The sequence below is a fragment of the Aristolochia californica genome, unplaced genomic scaffold (genome assembly GCF_029961685.1).
Source record: "Aristolochia californica isolate CCGP_79_NKW_82.1479 unplaced genomic scaffold, dmAriCali1.0.hap1 SCAF_12, whole genome shotgun sequence".
Taxonomy (NCBI): Eukaryota; Viridiplantae; Streptophyta; class Magnoliopsida; order Piperales; family Aristolochiaceae; genus Aristolochia; species Aristolochia californica.
The window spans coordinates 22,444,731-22,465,155 of record NW_027181793.1 but is presented as its reverse complement, the minus strand read 5'-3'; the positions used below and the strand labels follow the sequence as shown (position 1 = coordinate 22,465,155).

General features: G+C 38.0%; 4 protein-coding genes across 4 annotated transcripts; 2 read left to right on the top strand and 2 right to left on the bottom strand.

The window, feature by feature from the left end:
- Positions 1-554: 554 nt before the first annotated feature.
- Positions 555-4,412, bottom strand: LOC137945615 (plastidic ATP/ADP-transporter-like). Its single transcript, XM_068791560.1, has 5 exons — positions 3,571-4,412; positions 2,225-2,491; positions 1,991-2,134; positions 1,539-1,886; positions 555-1,173 (listed from the first exon to the last, which is right to left on the bottom strand). Exons 1-5 carry the CDS (start codon positions 4,330-4,332, stop codon positions 796-798), a joined length of 1,899 nt encoding a protein of 632 aa, XP_068647661.1. The 5' UTR covers positions 4,333-4,412; the 3' UTR covers positions 555-795.
- Positions 4,413-7,943: 3,531 nt separating this feature from the next.
- Positions 7,944-10,321, top strand: LOC137945612 (putative pentatricopeptide repeat-containing protein At3g15930). The gene has a single exon (XM_068791556.1). The coding sequence runs from the start codon at positions 8,069-8,071 to the stop codon at positions 10,319-10,321; it is 2,253 nt and encodes a 750-aa protein (XP_068647657.1). The 5' UTR covers positions 7,944-8,068.
- A 3,221-nt stretch (positions 10,322-13,542) lies between these two features.
- LOC137945618 (V-type proton ATPase subunit c''2-like) lies at positions 13,543-17,108 on the top strand. The gene is made up of 4 exons (XM_068791563.1): positions 13,543-13,788; positions 13,900-13,977; positions 16,253-16,423; positions 16,576-17,108. The coding sequence occupies exons 1-4, from the start codon at positions 13,706-13,708 to the stop codon at positions 16,745-16,747; spliced, it is 504 nt and encodes a 167-aa protein (XP_068647664.1). The 5' UTR covers positions 13,543-13,705; the 3' UTR covers positions 16,748-17,108.
- Positions 17,109-18,130: 1,022 nt separating this feature from the next.
- On the bottom strand, positions 18,131-20,338 carry LOC137945614 (pentatricopeptide repeat-containing protein At1g31430). Its single transcript, XM_068791558.1, has one exon. It carries the CDS (start codon positions 20,200-20,202, stop codon positions 18,232-18,234), a length of 1,971 nt encoding a protein of 656 aa, XP_068647659.1. The 5' UTR covers positions 20,203-20,338; the 3' UTR covers positions 18,131-18,231.
- Between the last annotated feature and the right edge of the window lie 87 nt (positions 20,339-20,425).

Genomic DNA, 20,425 nt, shown 5'->3' with positions numbered 1-20,425 from the left:
GCGGAAGATCGAAAATGACAACCTTACGAAGGAGCCTCTCGCTGCAACTGTCTTTCTGCGTCTAAAAACATCCTCTGGTACGATAACGGTGGGGGAAATCCTTGTTCATTCTTTTACAGTGTCGGTATGGAAAGCTCATATAAAATCTTGCAGGGATATGTCGTATGTTCTGGTCGATTAAGAGCTGGGGAAGACATATTAATGTATAATAACCAGCTTAATATACCTAAAAGAAAGAAAAAATAACTCCATCAATAGTCTTTATTCTATTCACAAACAGGATTTAGGCTGAACTATCAAATCAAGTTTGACACTAGTTCAACCCTCATTAACATTAGTTGTGATTTGGGTTGTCCAGCTAAAACATACTTGTAGGAATCCTCTTTGGTTATAGCCAAAAGGGTGTTTCCGCAGAGCAAATCCCATTCATAGAAGGGCCAACCAGTTCAGGTCCATACCATCCCAGCGACCAAATAGTTTGGCAAAGTTTTGACAATCATGATACTCCTTAACATGCGGTCTATTTTCTATTTCTGATGGAAAAGAAAGAGATGTTTCTGAAGTAATGAACCAAATTTAGGTTCCTTAAATTTTCTCTGTGAGGCTAGCGCAAAAAATGTCCCCCTTAGTTGAACAACATAACATCGTTGCCCACCGAAAAGAACATCCCCACGGCCACCTTCCCCCCCTCATCCCCCTTATTCGTTCCAACGATGATTTTCCCTGCAACACCCAACCCATTTCAAAGAATTCTTATTGTTCCCCTATACCAAATCTTCTGCCAGAAACAGGCTTTTATTGGGAGAGGGGGAGTGAACCTCCAGTTGAAATTTCAGACACATCAGTCTGTGGTGGCTTCAGTGCCGATCCATTTGTTGTACTTTTCTCATGAAGTGAGCCATTGGTCCCATTCGAAGAATACTCTGTTAGTGCTTCAGTGACAACCTCTTCTTCCTTGGCCTCCTTTTCTTCCTTTTCTAATTCTGTGAATTGTGCATCCAAAGACCTTGCAGCGGCAAGCCATGCCAGAACAATTACTAAGAGGATTCCTCCAAGGTAAGGAGTTGAATTTGCAAGGGACCCAAATGAGAGAATCATGACCTGTTGGATCAACGCCCCTCCAGACTTGCCAAGCGGATTGCAAACAACATCTATAGCTGCTTTCCCTTTCACCTAAAGAGAAACAAAATGAATACACGTCACGATGGACCTTCAGGAACATTTCAATAACTCTTGAGAATCTTAGTTTAGTTATATTATATTATATCATATATAATTTTAAAAGATTTTCCTTAGCTTTCTGTGTTTTGTTGTGTTAGTTGGCTGGTAACAGATGCATATCCTAAAGATGAGATATATGCGTGAAAGTGACAATGTAACACGAAGCAATCTACAGTGCATCTCACGGATATTCTGAAGAAGGTTGATCCCTAAGATTGCCATGAGATACCATGGGCAACTTCTCACTTTATGTTCCACAATAAGGACATCCTAAAATTACAATATCATCAGTAGAAGGGAGTAGGATAGATACAAACCTTTGTATCTTCATCCAAAGGTATGTAAGCCATTTCTTTGCAAGGATCAAACAGGCTGTATTTTGCACTCTTGCTGAAAATATTTTGCATGGCTCCCACGTAAACAGCTGCTGGTAATGGGGTCATTCCAAGACCTGCAAGCATAGGAGTCAAAGGTTGCCCGAACAAAATCAAAGAGAAGAACCCAACTCCGGTGAGTAGCAACACTGTAGGAGTGATCGTGGCTGCAACACCCCATCCATATTTCTCTAGTATCCAGCGGCCTAGAAGCATCATGGTGAATGTTGCTATCCCGGTGCAAGTTGAGAAATCACCCATAAAGGAAGAATATTCATTTGGACTTGGAAACTGCAATTTGAAAAAAAATGTAAACAAAATAAAGCAAATGAATGTCACAAAACTATCTTGGTTGGAAGCCGTAAGGAGGGAGGAATAGCAAAGAATCTGCTTGCCTGGGCCTTAAGCTTTGATTTCCAAGTGACTTCAACAAGGTTTATGCTAATACCATAGGCGACCACCAAGGTTGCAAGGTCCCGAACATATCTTGATGATAGTAAAAATTTTAAGCTCTCTTTCAATGGCAGCTTGGTTTTCTCCTGCAAAAGAATTAGAGATGGATTATTTTATATGAATTTAATATGGAAGAACCAATGTTGCAAGGGAAAACACTAACCAACAGGATGTACCTTCTTCTTGCGGTTCGCTTTTGGAAGAGATGGATCATTCAAAACATAAGTGTTGACCCACCAGTATAGTGCACATATGACAAGACCAAGAATCACTACAATGCTCATCATTCCCCTAAGTGACATGGCCCAACCATCAACCCCAGGACCCAGATTCTTGCGGAGATTAGAGAAGTACTTCACCGTTCTGCCTGAGAATATGAGAGCTACATTTGCTCCAAGGCCAAAAAGAGAATAGAACTTTTTTGCTTCATCAACTGTTGTTATCTGGAAACAAAAGAAAATATATTAAGCTGGCACCTTACACATGCGGTCAAATTAAGGTTCTAAAAAATGCAAGGTCAAATTTGAGAATAGAGATTTTTCTCTGTACTGTGGGCTCACTCCATTTGGCCTTCAGAGGAAATTTGTTAAACAGAAAAACCTAGTAAAAATGGAAGATCACTTATTTCATCATCAATAATAGTGAGTTATTTAAAGAGCAGTCCCAACGCAAAACATTTCATTAATCATCTTGATGCTAGCAGTATGAATTATTTTTAGGTCATTCAAACTTATTTTTATCCAATGGTTTTCTGAAAAACAGAGAAAGGCTCCAAGGGAACCCGCAAATTTGCATCTTCCCAACTATACAGGCGACTAGATTGACTTCACAATTCTGCCCTGCACAAACTGCCTTTCAGATTGAGAAAGGTTAAGTTAATTATAAAACCAATTATTAAATAATGCCAAAGCACACCAGTGAAGATTGGAATGAAGGAAATTTCTAAAAATCTACTAAATACAAGAAATCAGTCTTGACAAGCAATACTAGATCAGAAATGCATGAAAGTAGAAAACCTAAAAATGACAGAGAGCAAGCATCACAAATATAGTGTGTAAACGAGAAGCAGAGGAGCATAAGTAAAAAAATTATGGAAACGCAGATAAAGATTAAGAAGGTAACTGCAGAAATACATATCACTTCTAAACACGCAGAAACGTCTCAGATAAAGACTAATTTCATTGAAGAGCTGAACATCTCTCAGACCTCCATACTCAGAAAACAACAGGGCACAGTAAAAATAACCAGAATAGATTCAACAAAGGGAGCTCCAAAAGATAATTCCAAGCATAAGCAAGCACAAACAGATGAAGTTATCAACAAAAGATGAAAACAAAGAAAAGAAAATAAACATCCTATTAGATAAGGTCCAAAACTGAAACCATAACAGACGAAACCAGTTGAGGCAGCCCGGCTTTTAGATGAAACCCATATCAGGGAACAAAGGAATCATCAAACAGAACACATAAACACCAAGTAGACCAAAATTCAACGAAAATATATCTTATTTACAGTATTTTACCTGGTTGGCGAAGCCCCAAAACAGAACAGATACGACGACGCTCCCCCATAGCTCAGCCATGACATAGAACAAACAAAAGCTCCAAATCCTTAGAATTGCAACAGGACCGAGAAAGCTTGGCCCTAATGCAGCTACGAGCCTATCCGCCAGGGCAGTGGGGTGTATTATATTACTAAGTGGATACAGGATAAACCCGAAAGCCCCAAAGAAGGCGATGAAAGGCAGGATAACGGTATAGAAAAGAGCCTCTTTAGACAAAACATTCGCAAGCTTAGAGTACAACACCGTGAACCCAATAGCCATGGGCAAATTAACCCAAGTCTTCAGAAAGGGAATAATCTCAGCGCTGCTGCCTTCAGCTGTGACAACCAGCACATCTTTTGTATCTCTCAGTATGGTATAATTGAACAGAATGCAAAAGAACATCAATCCAAGTGGGATAACCTTCCTCAGAGTCGAAACCTCAACGCCCAGGAACGTGGGCTTTTTTGTATCGCTAATAGGAACATATCCATCCGCCGCAGCTTCCGCCTTGCAAACGTAAAAACTTCTCTCTTTGCTTTGAAACACATGGAATTTTGAACCACGAAGAGGCCCCCTGGGGATTCCATTCTCCCTAAGAGATAAAAACGACCTAACATCAAGAGGCTTGTTCGTTTTGGCACGACGGCGCAAGGTAAGTCTCTCGGAAGGGAAGAAATCTCTTGCTCTGGGATTTGAAGGAAGGGAAGGAGCCCCTTTTGTCAGGATAACAGCTTCCATATATCCCCCGCCTTCAAAACCCAGAGCCTCAGCACAGGCGGAAGAGAGAGATAACCCCAAAACCTCACCGGCAGTGTAGGAGAGAGATTAAACAAGGTCGGTGGAAGCAGATTCCATTAAAAAGTTGGTCAAGAAAATGAGCTTAATTAACTGGAAAGTACACTTTGTTCGTTTATGACAAAAGACAAGTGCATGAGATTTTTCTTTCTGAGAAGATCTCCAACAGCAACAAAAGTGCCGTATCATCTGTTATAGCATTGCCATGAAGCAAAAGCAAAAGCGCAATCTGTCCAAAAGCTCTCCTACACGCTGAGGAAACAGATAGAAAGGACGCATTGAAATCTCCAAACTACCCTGTATATTCGTCTTTCATTCGGTGTCGAGATATCCACCCGTTCACCACTCTCAACGGGACCGTCGTAGAACTATCGACCCATAGACTGCAATTGGGAGCAACAGGACCAGGGCTTCATAACTCCTATCATCGTATGACACCTTATACCAAGTAGTGTATCGGTACCAGATCCCGGATATCCCGGTCGGGAAGCATCTCATCGAGATATACTTTTCTTAAACCATGAAAGCGGGGCATAGACGTAAAACCAGGCTCCAGCAATCACTAGCTTCCAAAGAGTAAGAAGCGAATTCAAGGATTCAGTGAGGGCCAGCTTGAGAGGACAAGACATCGGTCCTGATTGGTACAGGGTGAGGAATTTGATCAACCAACCTCGGAAAGAGCAGGCCTCGGAACCCAACACGGCTCCGACTCTCCAGGAAAAAAAAGGACAAAGACCGCCGTTTCTCCCTTCACGTCACCTGAAGAATAATCAAATTTGCATCAAGGACAGTATTTCCAGTTTACCGGGGAAAATGACGTGTCAAATTGGACGAAGCCGACGGACGTAGTTGAATTTCCGAAGCTAACCTACTGCTCGATTGTCACAAGAAAGCTCGGTAGTTTGAACTCCGGAGGCTTGGGAATTTTCAGCTAACACGTTTAGACTCGAGGTATTCTGCAATTTTTGAAATATTATTTTTCGTGAAGCCTTTCTTTTGGAGGATTGGAATTTGGTCGTGTTCGCTCCGTATTATCATTGTTTTGGTGAATAACATGGTTTTTAATTTATTTTTAATCCATCTCTGGTTTATACTAATCTGTCCATGTAGTTTAATTCTGACTTGAAATTGATAGACATCTTGACCACATGAAATTAACTTTGAGCAAATATAAATTAGACATCCGACTAACTAACAATTGGTACTCACTCCCACAATCTCACACTAGAACACAAAAATTTTGTCAAATAGGTTATTGAAAAGTTCTCCTGTCCTAACCAACATAAAAGTCTAAAAGTGTATTAGTCAAAGGAAAAATGAATTTTCCATTTTTTGTGTTCCTAAGGCGGCACAAGGTCCCTAAACCCATTGGGAGAAAACAGAAAGAAAAAGGGTTATGGATTTGATGATTCCAAACCCTCCCCCTGAAGCTCTATTTATAGATTAATAAAATTACTATATTACAATAAGACCCTAAACTTTTTAGTTTTGATTCTAGAGAAGATTTTCTCATTTGAAAGAAAGCTCAAACAGTTCACGCCAACATTTAACACAAACCAGACCAGGTATCTAATTAATACATTCACTCTTGTCACTTGCAATATTGGAAAACCTTATAACCTAAACTCATGTATGTGAAGGGTGCTATTGATGGTTGAACCTGGTTTAGATCCAACTGAAGTTTGACTAATTTCAAATCCATTTTAGGCGGCTTGAACAAACTTTATTTTGTATAGAAAATGTATGAATTGGAATAATTCGAATCCGACCAATTGAAATTTTATTAAAAAATAACCTAGATATAAGGGTTGAGGCTTAGACTTAACCTGATTCCATGCCCAATGTGGATTCTACACTTTTGGTGTAAATAATACCTAAGTATAAAAACCAAGGGAGGAGCACATTGATTATGTAGATATTTACCCTAATTATATATGATTGGAGCAGAGTATGATTAATGGTTGTAAATGCTAAAACCTAAAGGTCATTCATGTAATTATTTTTTGGGGGGGTTAGTGCACATGACTCAGGACATGATCTTCATGCACATTACGCAGTTCATGTCCTGGTGTCGTTAGGGGGCGCCGAAATTCATGTCATGTACATGAATATACATGAATCAGGAGTTCATATCCCAAGAGTAAACGGCGGAAAACGCTTTCCGCCTGATTTTGAGAATCATCTACATGACTCTCGCGCGGGGTTGTCTTTCGGGGCTCTCTCTGTCGCACACCACTCTGCCATTGCATTCCCGCAGCCCTCTCTCATTCTTTGCTCCCTCTCTTGTCTCCGTTCCAGCAACTCTCTCTCGTCTCCATTCCCGCAGCCCTCGCTCGTCTCCGTTCCCGCAGCCCTCTCTCATTCTCTGCTTCCTCTCTCGTCTCCATTCCCGCAGCCCTCTCTCATTCCCGCAGAGCACGGGAGGTCGAGCTCTATTGCAGAGCTTCTCGGCCTCCCTCTCTTCTCCCTCTCGGCGTACCGTCGGAGCGCCGCCTCTGTCGGCATTGCCCGTCGCTGTCGCCTTTGCCTAGCCCGTCCCCGTCGCCATCACCGTTGCCCGCTGGCTCACTGCGGAGGAAGATGAAGATGATTAATTTTTCCTAAGTTAGGAAAAATTAAACTATCTTCATAAAAATCATTAATTTATAATTTTTATTTATAAAATAATTATTTTGATTTTACAATTACAATATTAAAATAGTGATTTAATATTCATAATTAAAATATTATTAAAATAAAAATTTGATAAATTATTTTGGCATAATTATCCGATTGCTATAGTTAATTAAACCAATGGTTTTAAATTTTGTGATAATATATTATTAATTAATAATACATAAAATATATTATGTACAAATATATTGTGTGTTAAAGTTAAGATTAGATCAATTTTTTCTCTTTAAATATTCATTTTTAGGTTAAAAGTATATCATATGTTATTAATAAATTAATAACTTAACGTATTACTTTCGTTTTTTTATTTATAACGTTATTTATTTATTATTTGTAATTAATCATATACGTATTTCATTGGCTTATGTAATTACCATATTAATGCATAATAAAATATCTAATTCAATTAATAAATATATTAATATATTTAATTATACATTAAATAACTTATTCGTGTAGTAATAATGGTTGTTTTACCTAATTTGGGGTTTAAGGATTATGTTGTAATTAAGTGCACTGTAAAGGTTTAGAGATTCTCTTGTTTTTTATGTTTTTCTCATGTTGGGGCACTAACATTGGAAACTGTTTTCTAGTGTACATGAAGTCATCAACACTAACACCAAGTGCGAAAGTTGGATATGAACTTGATCTTCAAGAATCCATTTGGGGCACTAATACCTAAGTATTATAGACACCAACCTGAGTCGACATACTAAAGTAGCTCTTGATATTTTTTCTTTTTCTGAAATATTTCATTTTTTTCTCTGGTTTTTTCTTCTGGGAAAAAGGGTAGGTGCCCGCTGGTTGGTGAGATGACCAGGAAGGTGGGGGTGCGGTTTTTTATTTTTTTTTTCCTTTTTTCGGTACAAGGTTGCGCTGAACTTGGAAGCAGAGGTGGAGCTCATGAACATTAAAGCTCTTTCAAACTTAACTATGAAATTTTGCTTCTGCCGACTGAACATCTCCTGACTTCGAATGGTGGACAGTCGAAGCATGACATACTTCTATGCAATTTCAGCCCATCCCTTCGGTCACCAACTTTACCCTACCCAACCTCAAGAAGATGGTCTCAGTCGCATCTTTTTCTTCAATCTCCCACTCTTCGACTACCCGCATTCTTCCCTCCCCTCGAAAGAAAAACTATTCTTTATCCTCTCTCCTCCAAAGCTGCAAAACAATGAAAGAATTCAAACAAATTCATTCACGAATGATCATTGCAGGCTTGATTCGCCGCACCCAACTACTAACGCAACTAATCGCCCTTCTTTGCACGATGGAAACTGGCGATATGGTGCTTGCACGACGCCTATTTGACCAAATTCAGCACCCAAGTGTGTTTGTATGGAATACCATGATTAAAGGCTATGCCCGTTGCAGTTCACCTGATTTGGCAGTTAATATCTACTCAGAGATGTTACGGGAAGGAATCAATCCCGACAATTACACTTTTCCTTTCTTGCTTAAGGCCTTCAGTCGTGAAATGGCTTTGAGTAGTGCTGAGGGGTATCATGCACAAATCTTGGAATTTGGGTTTGATTCTGATGACTTTGTTCAAAATGCTCTGATCCACATATATGCTTTGTGTGGAAAAGTTGACTCCGCTCGTCAAATCTTTAGTGTAAGCTCTAGACAAAACGTTGTTATTTGGAATGCCATTATTTCAGGATATAATAGAAGCAGACGGTTTGAAGAATCTTGCAAGCTTTTTTATGAGATGAGAAAAGAAAACCTAGTACCCACGACAGTCACCATTGTTTTGGTTCTGTCAGCTTGTGCCAAGTTGAAAGATATTAATTTTGGAAAACTGCTTCATCTATATATTGAGGAGTCTAGAGTTGAACGCAATTTAATATTAGAAAATGCATTAATTGGCATGTTCGCTTCATGCGGTGACATGGATGTTGCTTTCCAGCTGTTCAATGACATGAACATCAAGGATGTAATTTCTTGGACTACTATGGTTACTGGATTTGCCAACTTGGGGCAGGTTGATCAAGCTCGGCAAATATTTGATAAAATGCCTCAAAGGGACTTCGTCTCATGGACAGCCATGATTGACGGGTATATACAGGCCAACAGCTTTAAAGAGGCACTAGAGATTTTTCAGAAAATGCAAGTTGCAAAGATTAAACCTGATGAGTTCACCATGGTTAGCATATTGACAGCTTGTGCACAAATAGGTGCACTTGAAGTAGGGGAATGGATAAGAGTCTACATTGAGAAGAGTGACATTAAAACTGATGTTTATGTAGGGAACGCTCTGATTGATATGTATGCTAAATGTGGAAGCATTGAAAGTGCACGTGAAGTCTTCCACAAGATGCTTAAAAAGGATAAGTTTACATGGACAGTAATGATTGTTGGCCTTGCTACCAATGGTTATGAGGAAGAAGCTCTCGACATGTTTGATAAAATGCTTAAAGCTTTGGTTACACCAGATGAGGTAACTTACATTGGTGTTCTTGTTGCTTGTGCTCATGGAGGAATGATAGAAAAAGGAAGACAATTTTTCTCTGGTATGAGTTCATGCCATGGACTTACGCCTAATGTCACACATTATGGATGTATGGTAGACCTGCTTGGTCGAGCTGGACACTTGGATGAAGCTTTAGACATTATAGAAAACATGCCTATAAGATCAAATTCTGTAGTTTGGGGGGCTCTTCTAAGTGGATGTCGACTTCATAAAAACATAGAATTGGCTGAAACAGCAGCTAAAAATCTTCTCACTTTAGAGCCTCAAAATAGTGCAGGCTACATACTCTTATCAAATATTTATGCTGTTTGTAAAAGATGGGAAGATGTCAGAAGGGTGAGAAAGATGATGCTGGAGAGGGGAATAAGAAAGACGCCAGGTTGTAGCTTGACAGAGATGAATGGCATGGTCCATGAATTTGTGGCTGGAGATAGATCTCATCCACGTTCTGATGAAATCTATTCAAAGCTAGATGAGATGTCTAAAGAGATGAAGTTAGCTGGATATGTCCCAGATAAAGAAGAAGTCCTGATTGATATAGGAGAGGAAGAGAAAGAGAATGCAATTTATTGCCATAGCGAGAAATTGGCAGTTGCTTTTGGATTGATAGAGTCAAAGCCTGGGATGACCATTAGGATAGTGAAGAACTTAAGAATGTGCATTGATTGTCATCGGGCAATGAAATTCATATCCAATATTTATGACAGAGAAATAGTTGTTAGGGATCGGACACGCTTCCACTATTTTAGAAGTGGATTGTGCTCCTGCAATGATTACTGGTGATCATATAATGGGACAAAGTTGGAAAAAGATTCTGTACAAAACAGAATGGTGTATCCATTTTGTCAACCAGCTTGGAGAATTGGTTTGATTTTTTTACTACATCAAATGACAAAAAAACTTTGAAAGGGAGAGGTGATTTATTTGAAAAAACAACAACACAGGAAACAACATAGGGAGTGTTGATTCGGTTGATCAATTATTGGTCAAATACTTGCTGCCAAAGAACCACCACTGGGAGTCCACTGAAGAGAGACCACCAAGGTTACCTTAGCATTTGGCTTCATGGTATTAACGAACCTGCAAATAGTACTATTTTGCTTTTGAAAAATTTAATGTTGAGAAAAATTCTTTATAACCAATTCTCATGTGTTTGAACACATAACAGGAATAATTGGAAAACTAATTTTTGGTGTTTGTGCTTGCATTTGAAATAAAAATATAAATAATTTCATTATATTGTAGTAAATAATAAACCATTATAACTTCATTATATTTTAGTCAATAATGGACCACCCTTTGAATAATTATAAAATAAACCAAAAGGTTTAGATTTAACATATATCTCAATCATGTAATGAAGAAAGTATCACTGTCTAGGTAAGGGTATTGTGCACTTGGACACAATTGATCTTAATTTTAGGTACATTAGATCTGCTTATGGTACAATATATTAAGTATGCTAATTAAGGACCAGTATCATAAACTTATCCAATCAAAACATGTTAGTTTACTATTTAGTTTAAGTTAAATATGTGAGGCTTTATTAATTGTTCAACTAAATTTATATCTGGTACACTTAATGCTCTGCTTTTTTATGTACTTGAAGGCTTTACTTCTTTTCAACTTAACTTTAATTTTGGAAAAGTTCCAGAAAATGGTCTCTTTTGCTCTATTATTAGAAGAAAAAGAAGAGAAGGGTTTTTGGGTAAAATAATGATCAAAAGCAATTAGATTTTTTTGTTTCTAGATAATCTCATGGGTATAGAGCCTGGTAGGTAGGGTTATTCTAGGAAACATCCCTTTCATGCCGCTAAAGCAAGGCTTTTTGTTTAGTCTGAGATTAGGGTTGGTTAATATGAATCAACAGGATTTGACATAGTAAGTGGATCTTGCTTTAAACAGTATGAGAAGCATATCTTTATTCTCCTGTTTAGCTGTTCTCGCTTAAAAGTGCTAGAAGATTAGATTACTATCAGTTATTTTTCTGCATTTTCAGTTTCTGGCATGTCCCAAGACCTTTGTTATACCTATTAGCCAGTTAATTCTTTAGGATTTAATTGTTTTTTACAATCATGTGACAATGATTTAAAGACATTTCATTGTCTACAGTTTCTGACAAATACCATGACAAAATTATGACTACATAAACTGAGGCAGTAACTGCATTGTGAGTATTGCAATATTCCTACTGATAGTTTAGATCAATTTCAAAAAAGAGAAAAAAAAATGAAATGATTGCTTTTAACACTAGGAGTTAAGTCTTTGAAAATAATTCAGATATTCACTGTTGTTCTGTTTCCAGTATACAGTATATTTCAAGACATATGATATGGTTGTTTGCCGGTTAATGCCCTGACTATTCATCATCATGTCGGCTCGTGGCCAGTGATTTAAAGTCAGTTAATCTCTTTTGACTGGGGAGTTAAGCTTGCTCTAGACTAAAGTCTGTTTCATACCATTTTTTTTCAGTTGTGATTGATGTTCCATGATCTTTCAGGTGCTGCAATGGAAAACCAGAAAATCTCTCGTGTTTCAAGTTGGTCTGTTATTAGGCACCTTTCGTGACCACATTTCTAGGCAGCATTGATAAGTGTGATTGCATTCCTTCATCTGACAAGGAGGTTCATCTCCGTGTCCCCATGTTCTTGTTAACACTTGTGAAGGTCTGAGGCTAACTAGAATGTTCTTATGTCACTCATTTTGTGAACTGCTTGTGAAAGAAGCTTTTTATTTATGATGATGTTTCTCCAGTCAAGGAGCACTCCATTTCTGCTTCTTCTTCTTCTTCCTTTTTTTTAATGTGAAAAATTCATGAAAGTTAACATACATTTTCCAGTGGATCTTATCATATTTCATGGTGCTTAGTTATTTGATTAGGAAGACTGAATTTGCCTTAAAGCTATAACCCCGACTGCTTGTTCATAGCAATGACAAAGCTGCATATAAGTTGTAGTACATTTGTCTGTCCCACAGTATTTTACTGCTTTTATGACATATTTCCTTTGGATGATGTTTTGGTGGTTATTTTCCGTAAGCAGCCAAGGTTTTATAAGTTGGACTTCACACATGCATGCATGGACAACTGTTTGTGATCTCCAGTATTGAACAATGTTCAGAGATTGAAATGGTTGAGGACTGGATATTCATCCAATGGATTGTTATATACTACTAAAAAAAAAAAAAAAAGCAAATAAAAGAAACAGAGCTTTTGTCAACATGATCGCTGGAGTTGCTTCTCTGTTGCCCTTTAGGTCTCCCATTTTTCATAATTCATGTTTTACTAAACTGTGATTCTTGAATTTTCTGGTCAGGTTGCTAGAGATAGATAATTGAGCTGTTTCGATTAAATCGAGATTTATCTTTGGTTCCCTGTTTATTCTGCTCTCCTGCTCTTTTCTTTTTTCACATATTAACTTTATTAATTAATATATAATTTAATTATATATTAAATTACTTATTAGTATAGTAATTATGTTTATTTTACCTAATTTGGTATTTAAATATTATGTTTTATTTAAGTATATTATTACAAGTTACTCATTTTTTTATTTTTGTTATATTTCTCATTTTAGGGTACTAACATTGGAAATTGTTTTCTAGTGCATATGAATTCGTGTATACTAACACCAAATTTTACCCGTTAATGATCAAGTTTGATACTATCGCCATTATTAATATATTCTTATATTTATTAAATCATAAATAATTTGATATAAAATAGAATTAAACACTTATGTGGGTTATATTATTATTATAATTTTTCTATATATTATTCTACAATGCTGGGAAGGGTTGCCCCTATAAAATGATGGATATGGATCCGATTGGCTCCCAATCGGGGTGCCCATCGACTCTTGTGCTCCTAGATTTTATGGATATGGATCCTATTGGATCCCGATCTGGGTACCCAAAACTCGTATGCTTCTAGATTTTATGGATCGGCCCACTAAAGGTGATCCACAGGAAGTGGGTGGCATCCGTGAAGACGCTGCACTCTCTCTAATCCTTCTTTCGACCAACCTCACAGTTACTGATACAGATCTAACGGCAAAGTTCCTCCGATTCCATAGACGCCTCTTGTAGTTCTTAGATAGTTTTCATCGTGAAATCGAAGATCGAGTTGTCGAAGTAGCGATAGTCTTTTTTTTCGAATAGTCGCAGTAGATGGCGGTCCACATCTCTCCATATACATGGGCGGCCATAGGAATTGCAGTTTCCATCGGCGTTTCTGTTTTAGGTGCTGCTTGGTAAGTATATCAATTTTTTGAAAAATTTCCACATTTTATTGGTAGCTCTTGGGTCTGATAATTTCTTAATTTAACAACTATGATGTATTTCCTTCCGCTTTGCTTGTTTAGGGGAATATATATTACTGGCAGCAGTTTGATTGGAGCCGCGATCAAAGCTCCTCGTATTACTTCCAAGAATCTCATTAGGTGAGTAATTTTAATTGCCTAATCCCTTTGTTTGTCTTCTTTTTTATTTCTAATGCCACTGGTACTATTCGTTTTCTTCTCAATATCAAGACTATGTGTCATGATTATTCTAACAATAATCTGTTTGGTCGTAGACATATTTAAGATTGCAAATGTGCTGCTATTGTGAAAATTTCCTGCAATTGTTACTTCTTTGAGCTGCTTGAAGTAAATGCAGATCGCTATAGTGTTGGCTTTGATGTCATAACCATTCAATTGAAGCCAGTTACTAATCTTTCAAAAGAAACTAAAGCCAGTCACAAGTTCCTTGTATTCAAGTCTATGTTAGTTAGTTCTGCCTGTTTTAGTGTTGAAGTGTGTGTCTATAGTTGTTGAGATATAGTTTTTAAGTTGAAAACAGAAATTTTTGTTCTCTTCAAGAGCTCCTAAAGTTTGTAGTTCCAGCAGATATGTGGAAGTGCACCAGCTGATGAACAAGAAAGCAGTATATAGATGTGGCCCATATGTTGGAGCAAGCCATGCTTTTTGATAGATGTGATTGAGGGTTCACAAAGAGAAGAATGATTTCCATATCAGTAAATTTTGAATTGAAATATTCTTAAACCCAGTTCTTATAATCAAGGCCTAAGAATGAAATTGTTGAACCGTGCCCAAGAATTCATGATGAGCATCACTCTTTTTTACAGTTCCTGTAAAATGTTGGATGACAGACAGTAAATTTCTTAACTAATGTGCCAACTGGTTATTATAGCTAGATAAAAACAAAGCATGAGATCACATAGCAACAATTTCCTGGAGAGACTACGACTACAACATGCTTAGTCGAGGTATTAACTGCTTTCAGTTGAATACTACAACAAGAGTTTATTGGGCCTACCTTCTTAGGAGGGTAATTTTTTTGTAGATATCTTGGAATCATACCTTAAGTAATGCTAATTGCATTGTTGACTCTTTTACTAAGGAGGGTATCTCCTGTCAATATATCACTGTGGGCAGATCCCTCCCTCTTCCTCTGGAGGCTTAAGGGCTCTCCCAGCCCTCTGTGAAATTCCTGTTGTCTTTTAATAAATCATTCACAATTTTATATAAAAAATTATTTTTTTAGTTTCTATAAAACTTCCTAAAATTTGGATCTGACAAATACCATGAATGTCACTGAGCTAAGGGTCTAACACAATTCATACCTTGTCCTTTGAGATGATCCAAGTTGGCGCTGCCAGAGAGGATGTTTATAGGAGATCATAACTGCAATTATCTTTTATTTTCAATTTGTTAACTGGAAGTTCATGGATTGAAAAACTGGATTTCGTGGACCCACATGACTAATACCTTAAGACTCCATGTTATCTGAAATTCCAAATTATGTGCAAATTGAAGGAATTGAAACTACCGGTTCCTCTCATTTTGGATTCAGTTAGATGAATCAGTATTCAGGTGAAGTCCTTTCCTGATTCAACAGTTATGTTCATCTTACTTTGAAATTTTAAAAATATCTCTTTTCAAATAGAACAATTATCATATCACTAGATTAGGCTAGCTTTCTTTTTGTTCATTAGTCTTCAATTTTTTAAGATATGTTACATACTGAATTTGGAGTGGTTCTGGTTCATCCCAGTTAAACTAGCCAATGTGAACCATGTAATCCTTTCTGTATTGGACTTCTGTGAGATCGATAAAGAGTTCTGCTAACCTTAAAAGCATGGGAAATTTGCAATTTTTACCCCAATGGAGATAAGTAAGATTGCAGATAAAGAGTTACCAAATGGACCCTCCATACTTGCCAACTGTTGATGATTCTCATGCACTTGCATAACAATTTTAACTGGGTGTACTGATAGTATGGTGACCTAGGGTCTGTTGCTTTTCTGTAATGTTGGACTTTTAAAGATTCCTGCAAAGCTTGGGCTATTCCGTTTTCATATGATTAATAGACAGGCAAAAGCAAAGGAATTTGCAATTTTAACACCAATATTATTGAGTATGACTGCAGATAAAAAGTTATCAAATGCACTCTCTGTTCGCTCCAACTGTTGATGAATCTCATCCTCATTGCATAACTATTTTAACTCTGCTAGCTTGTTGAATGATGGGTTTGTTGATTGCATCTGCATCGTATAGGTGATTTAACATTGCAGTTTTAACTTTTTTCTTTGTTTTTTTTTTTTTTGTTTGGTATTTTTTCCCTATGTTTTGTTTCTTATAGTTTGAATGTTGTATTGGCTTTTCCCATGCAAGTTGTGTGGATTTACCTTTTCTGTTCTGTTTTCTGTTTCAGTGTTATTTTCTGTGAGGCTGTTGCTATTTATGGAGTCATTGTGGCAATTATTTTACAAACCAAGTTAGAGAGTGTTCCTTCATCGAAAATGTATGCCCCGGAGTCTCTCAGAGCTGGGTATGCAATCTTTTGTTCTGGCATCATTGTGGGCTTTGCGAATCTTGTCTGCGGGTATGTTTTAACTTCAATTTTAATTAAATTAAGTATGTTGTAGAAGATGGAGATGGTGATTTATAATATTTTTCTTGATTTTGTATCACTAACGTTTGCTTTTATATGGTTGTTCTGTATGTGTTGTTGAACTTTGTGTTATCTATCAATAGGATTTGTGTGGGAGTTATTGGAAGCAGTTGTGCATTATCTGATGCTCAGAATTCCTCACTCTTTGTAAAGATTTTGGTGATTGAAATCTTCGGAAGTGCACTTGGGCTGTTTGGAGTTATTGTCGGGATCATTATGTCAGCTCAAGCGACGTGGCCGGCAAAGACATCGTAAGTGTTTTGTATTAATAGGTGGATGTACTAGTGTTTTGGCCATCGTAAGTGTTTTGAATTAATAGATGGATGTGCTCGGTCTTCAATGGAAAATTTCTCTACATTTCTGTATCTGTACTGGATTTTGGAACTAAGTTTTGTTCTGGTTGGTTCATGACAGTGCACTAGTTTATGTAGGAAACCCTTTTTGGTTCGTTCCCAGTGCATTGGTTTTATGCATCATTACCAGCATTGGTTTTTTAGTCTCGTCAGCAAAAAAGCAACATGCATTTTCCAATAAGGCTCAATTTAGGAAATCTGCATCAGCGTGAATGATTTATTGTACAAGTATTTCTGAAGTCGAAACTCTGATGCATATATTCAATAAATTGATTTGCACTTTAGTTATTATCATAACTGTCTTGGAGTGATTTTGAACATTCTTAAATATTATTCAGTTAATAAAAAATTATGATTTTATTGTGGTTAATAAATTGGTACTTATTGTGCTAGAAGCTACTATATGTAACTGCTAGGTGTGGCAGATCAGTATTCCTCCGTTTATGTCATCTTCTTCTCTCAGTTAAAGAGTAGTATGGCTCAGTTGGAACTTGGACGGATATAGATAATGGGTCATCTGCTTCTATAAAAAAAATTAGACCCTCTTCCATTGGCTTTGAGTGTTATATTGAAGGTTTTGGCTGTTACACTACATGATACAGCGTCCATTTGGTCTTGGACTTCAGTTTCTTGCGTGGTTTTCTGACCCGGGATTGGGTCGTCACCCAGCCCGAGTTCAAGGCTGGACTCAGGGAGGGTTGGAGTGGACATGCCCAAAAAGAAGGGGTGAGACCAATCCAGCCGAGTAGCAGGTCGACCCTCCCCGTTGAAAAACTATGGTATCTTGTAACCCTAAACTTGTACATTTCATCTCTTTACCCTCTTCATTCGTTGTCCATCTAGTTTCCTATAAACTTGGTTATTGATATAGTAAGACCTGTATCTTACTCTAAGATTCCCGTCTCTGGAAATTTGATTTCACTGAAAAGGCAAAAGCTGAAACTCTCTGCTTCACCATGTTTGCATATTTGTATCCCATTGACCTACGAGTAGTGCTCTGTATCTGTAATCACATGCTACATAATAAATCGTTCTATTTTAGTAGCCACGCAGTGATTGATCTAAGATTCTTGTTAGACTTCCCAAAATGCCTTGTGAGGAGAATTTGCAGCCTGACCCCAATAGAATTCTTGTTGTTTTTTCATCTTTGGATATCTTTAAAATGCAATTATGCAAATCAAGCAAGAAATGGTTAAAAGAAACACAATGGTTTCTAGGCATATCTCCTTCCATTACCCACTTCCAGTGCATTCCATATTGCTTGTCGGGTTGAATGAATCCCAGGATCCGTAAGGATCTAATAAAGTAATAAGAAAATTGAAGAATTCAACTGAACATATTTTAATTTTTCTCTTTTCCTCTCATCTCCTCGGACAACTTGGAAGTTCACCACGTCTTCCATCTGTTCTTTGTTCTAGTTTCTGCTGAATTATCAGCTGAAAACAGCAGGGTTGTTAAGTCGAATAATTCCTCCTCTGAGTCCATTGATCTGGCTATACAGCTCAAGAGAGAATAAATCCCTCTTGACTGTGGATGTGAAGTATCTCCGACAAGGAACTCATGTATTATGCCATTCACTACAATCGAACTACAGCCAGGGGTCTTCTTGACTCCAAGATCCTTCATCTTCCTTCTCAACTTGGTCACATCTTCCCACTTCTCAGCTGCTGCATAAATGTTGGCCATCAGTGTATACATACCTGAGTTACAAGATTTGATGTCTCCAAGCCGTTTTGCCAATCTTTCACCTACCTCAACATTTCCATGGATCCTACAAGCCCCAAGTAAGGAGACCCACAGTGGTAATGCGTGCTCATCATTTGGGATTTTCTCTATCAAGAACTCTGCCTCTGCTAACAGACCTGCCCTGCCAAGTAGATCAACAAAACAGCCATAGTGTTCTAACTTGGGTTCTATCTGATAAACCCTCTTCATGGAATCAAAATATCTCCGACCATCCTCCACTAAACCCCCATGATTACATGCACTTAAAATGCCGATGAAGGTGATATTGTCAGGTTTTACTCCTGACTCAGTCATCTCAGTGAACAAATTCAAAGCTTTATTTGTTTCCCCATTCATGGCAAGACCACAAATAATTGCTGCCCAGGATGCTGTATCTTTCCTATCCATTTTGCTAAATACTTCTAAAGACTTCTCTATGCATCCACATTTTGCATACATGTCAACGAGAGCAGTGCCAACAAAAGAGTCTGTTATACTTATATTGTCTTCTATGTATTCATGGATCCACTTTCCTTGCTCTAGTGCTCCCAGATGGGCACAAACGGTCAGAAGACTCACAACTGTATACTTATCTGGTTTGATCCCTTTAATCTGCATCTCTCTGAACAAATCCAGGGCCTCGCCAAATTTGCTGAATTGCACGTACCCATTAATCATAGCAGTCCACAGAATTACATCTCTCGTTGGGCTCCTTTCAAAGAGATTTCTAGCCTCATCCAGCTGACCACAATTTGCATACCCAGACACCATACTAGTCCAAGAGATCACGTTTCTCATGGGCATCTCTTCAAAAAATTTACGAGCCAGACTAACGTAGCCACACTTGGAATACATATCAAGCAATGCATTCCCAAGAACAATACTAAATTCCAGCTTTTCGTCCATATAATGGTGGATTCGCTTGCCCAACTCCACATCTCTAATGGCAGAAGAAGCAGAAAGAGTGCTAACTAAAGTAGCTTCGTCGTATCCCACCCCTTCCTTTTCCATCTGCAGGAAAACTGCGATTGCTTCTTCAAATTTCCCACATTTGACAAACCCAGAAATCATTACATTCCAAGATATTAAATCTCTGTCAGGCATTTCATCAAACAACTTCGTTTGGTATTCGACACAGTCTAGTTCAGAGTACATGTCCATCAGTGAGTTCCTCACATATGCATCGAATTCCATCCCACGCTTTACAATAAAACCATGGATCTTCTGTCCTTCGGAAACCAGCTTCAAGCAACCCATTGCCTTTAAAACAAAAGGAAACGTGAAATTATCAGGCGAAAGGCCACCCCACCTCAACTTGTCGAACAACTGAAGGGTACTTTTCATTCTACCCTTCTTAGTAAATGCTTTAATCAACAAATTATATATGAACAGGGATGGGTTCTGGATGTTCCTAAAGATTTTCTCCGCATAGGTTAAGCACCCAAATTGAGGGTCTGTGCAGAAAGACATCATCCTGTTTAGAGCATCCTTGTTGTGGTGTAGACCTGCCCTGAAGACCTGCGACTGGATTTGCTTCAGTTCTTTCAGGCTACTGCAATTTTCAAGAAGAGAAAGACATTTGTCTTTGGTGAGTCTAGTGAATATCCTAGGTTTCCGGATGGGAGAAAGCATGTAGAACTTTCAAAAACTTAAATCGTGTGCTCGTCTCAGTTAATAACGGCTAGTCTCGGCTACCTCCTCCCAGTCTAGAACCTGTACTTCTCGGCAATTAAGGACAATTCGATCTACCAGACTTATCTTTAAGAAAAGCAAAAGGACAATGGGTTTCCATTTCGTGTGTTCTGATCCTCTATCAAAGAAGACTTCAACGTGGTGCGCCGTGGCCCCCACCACC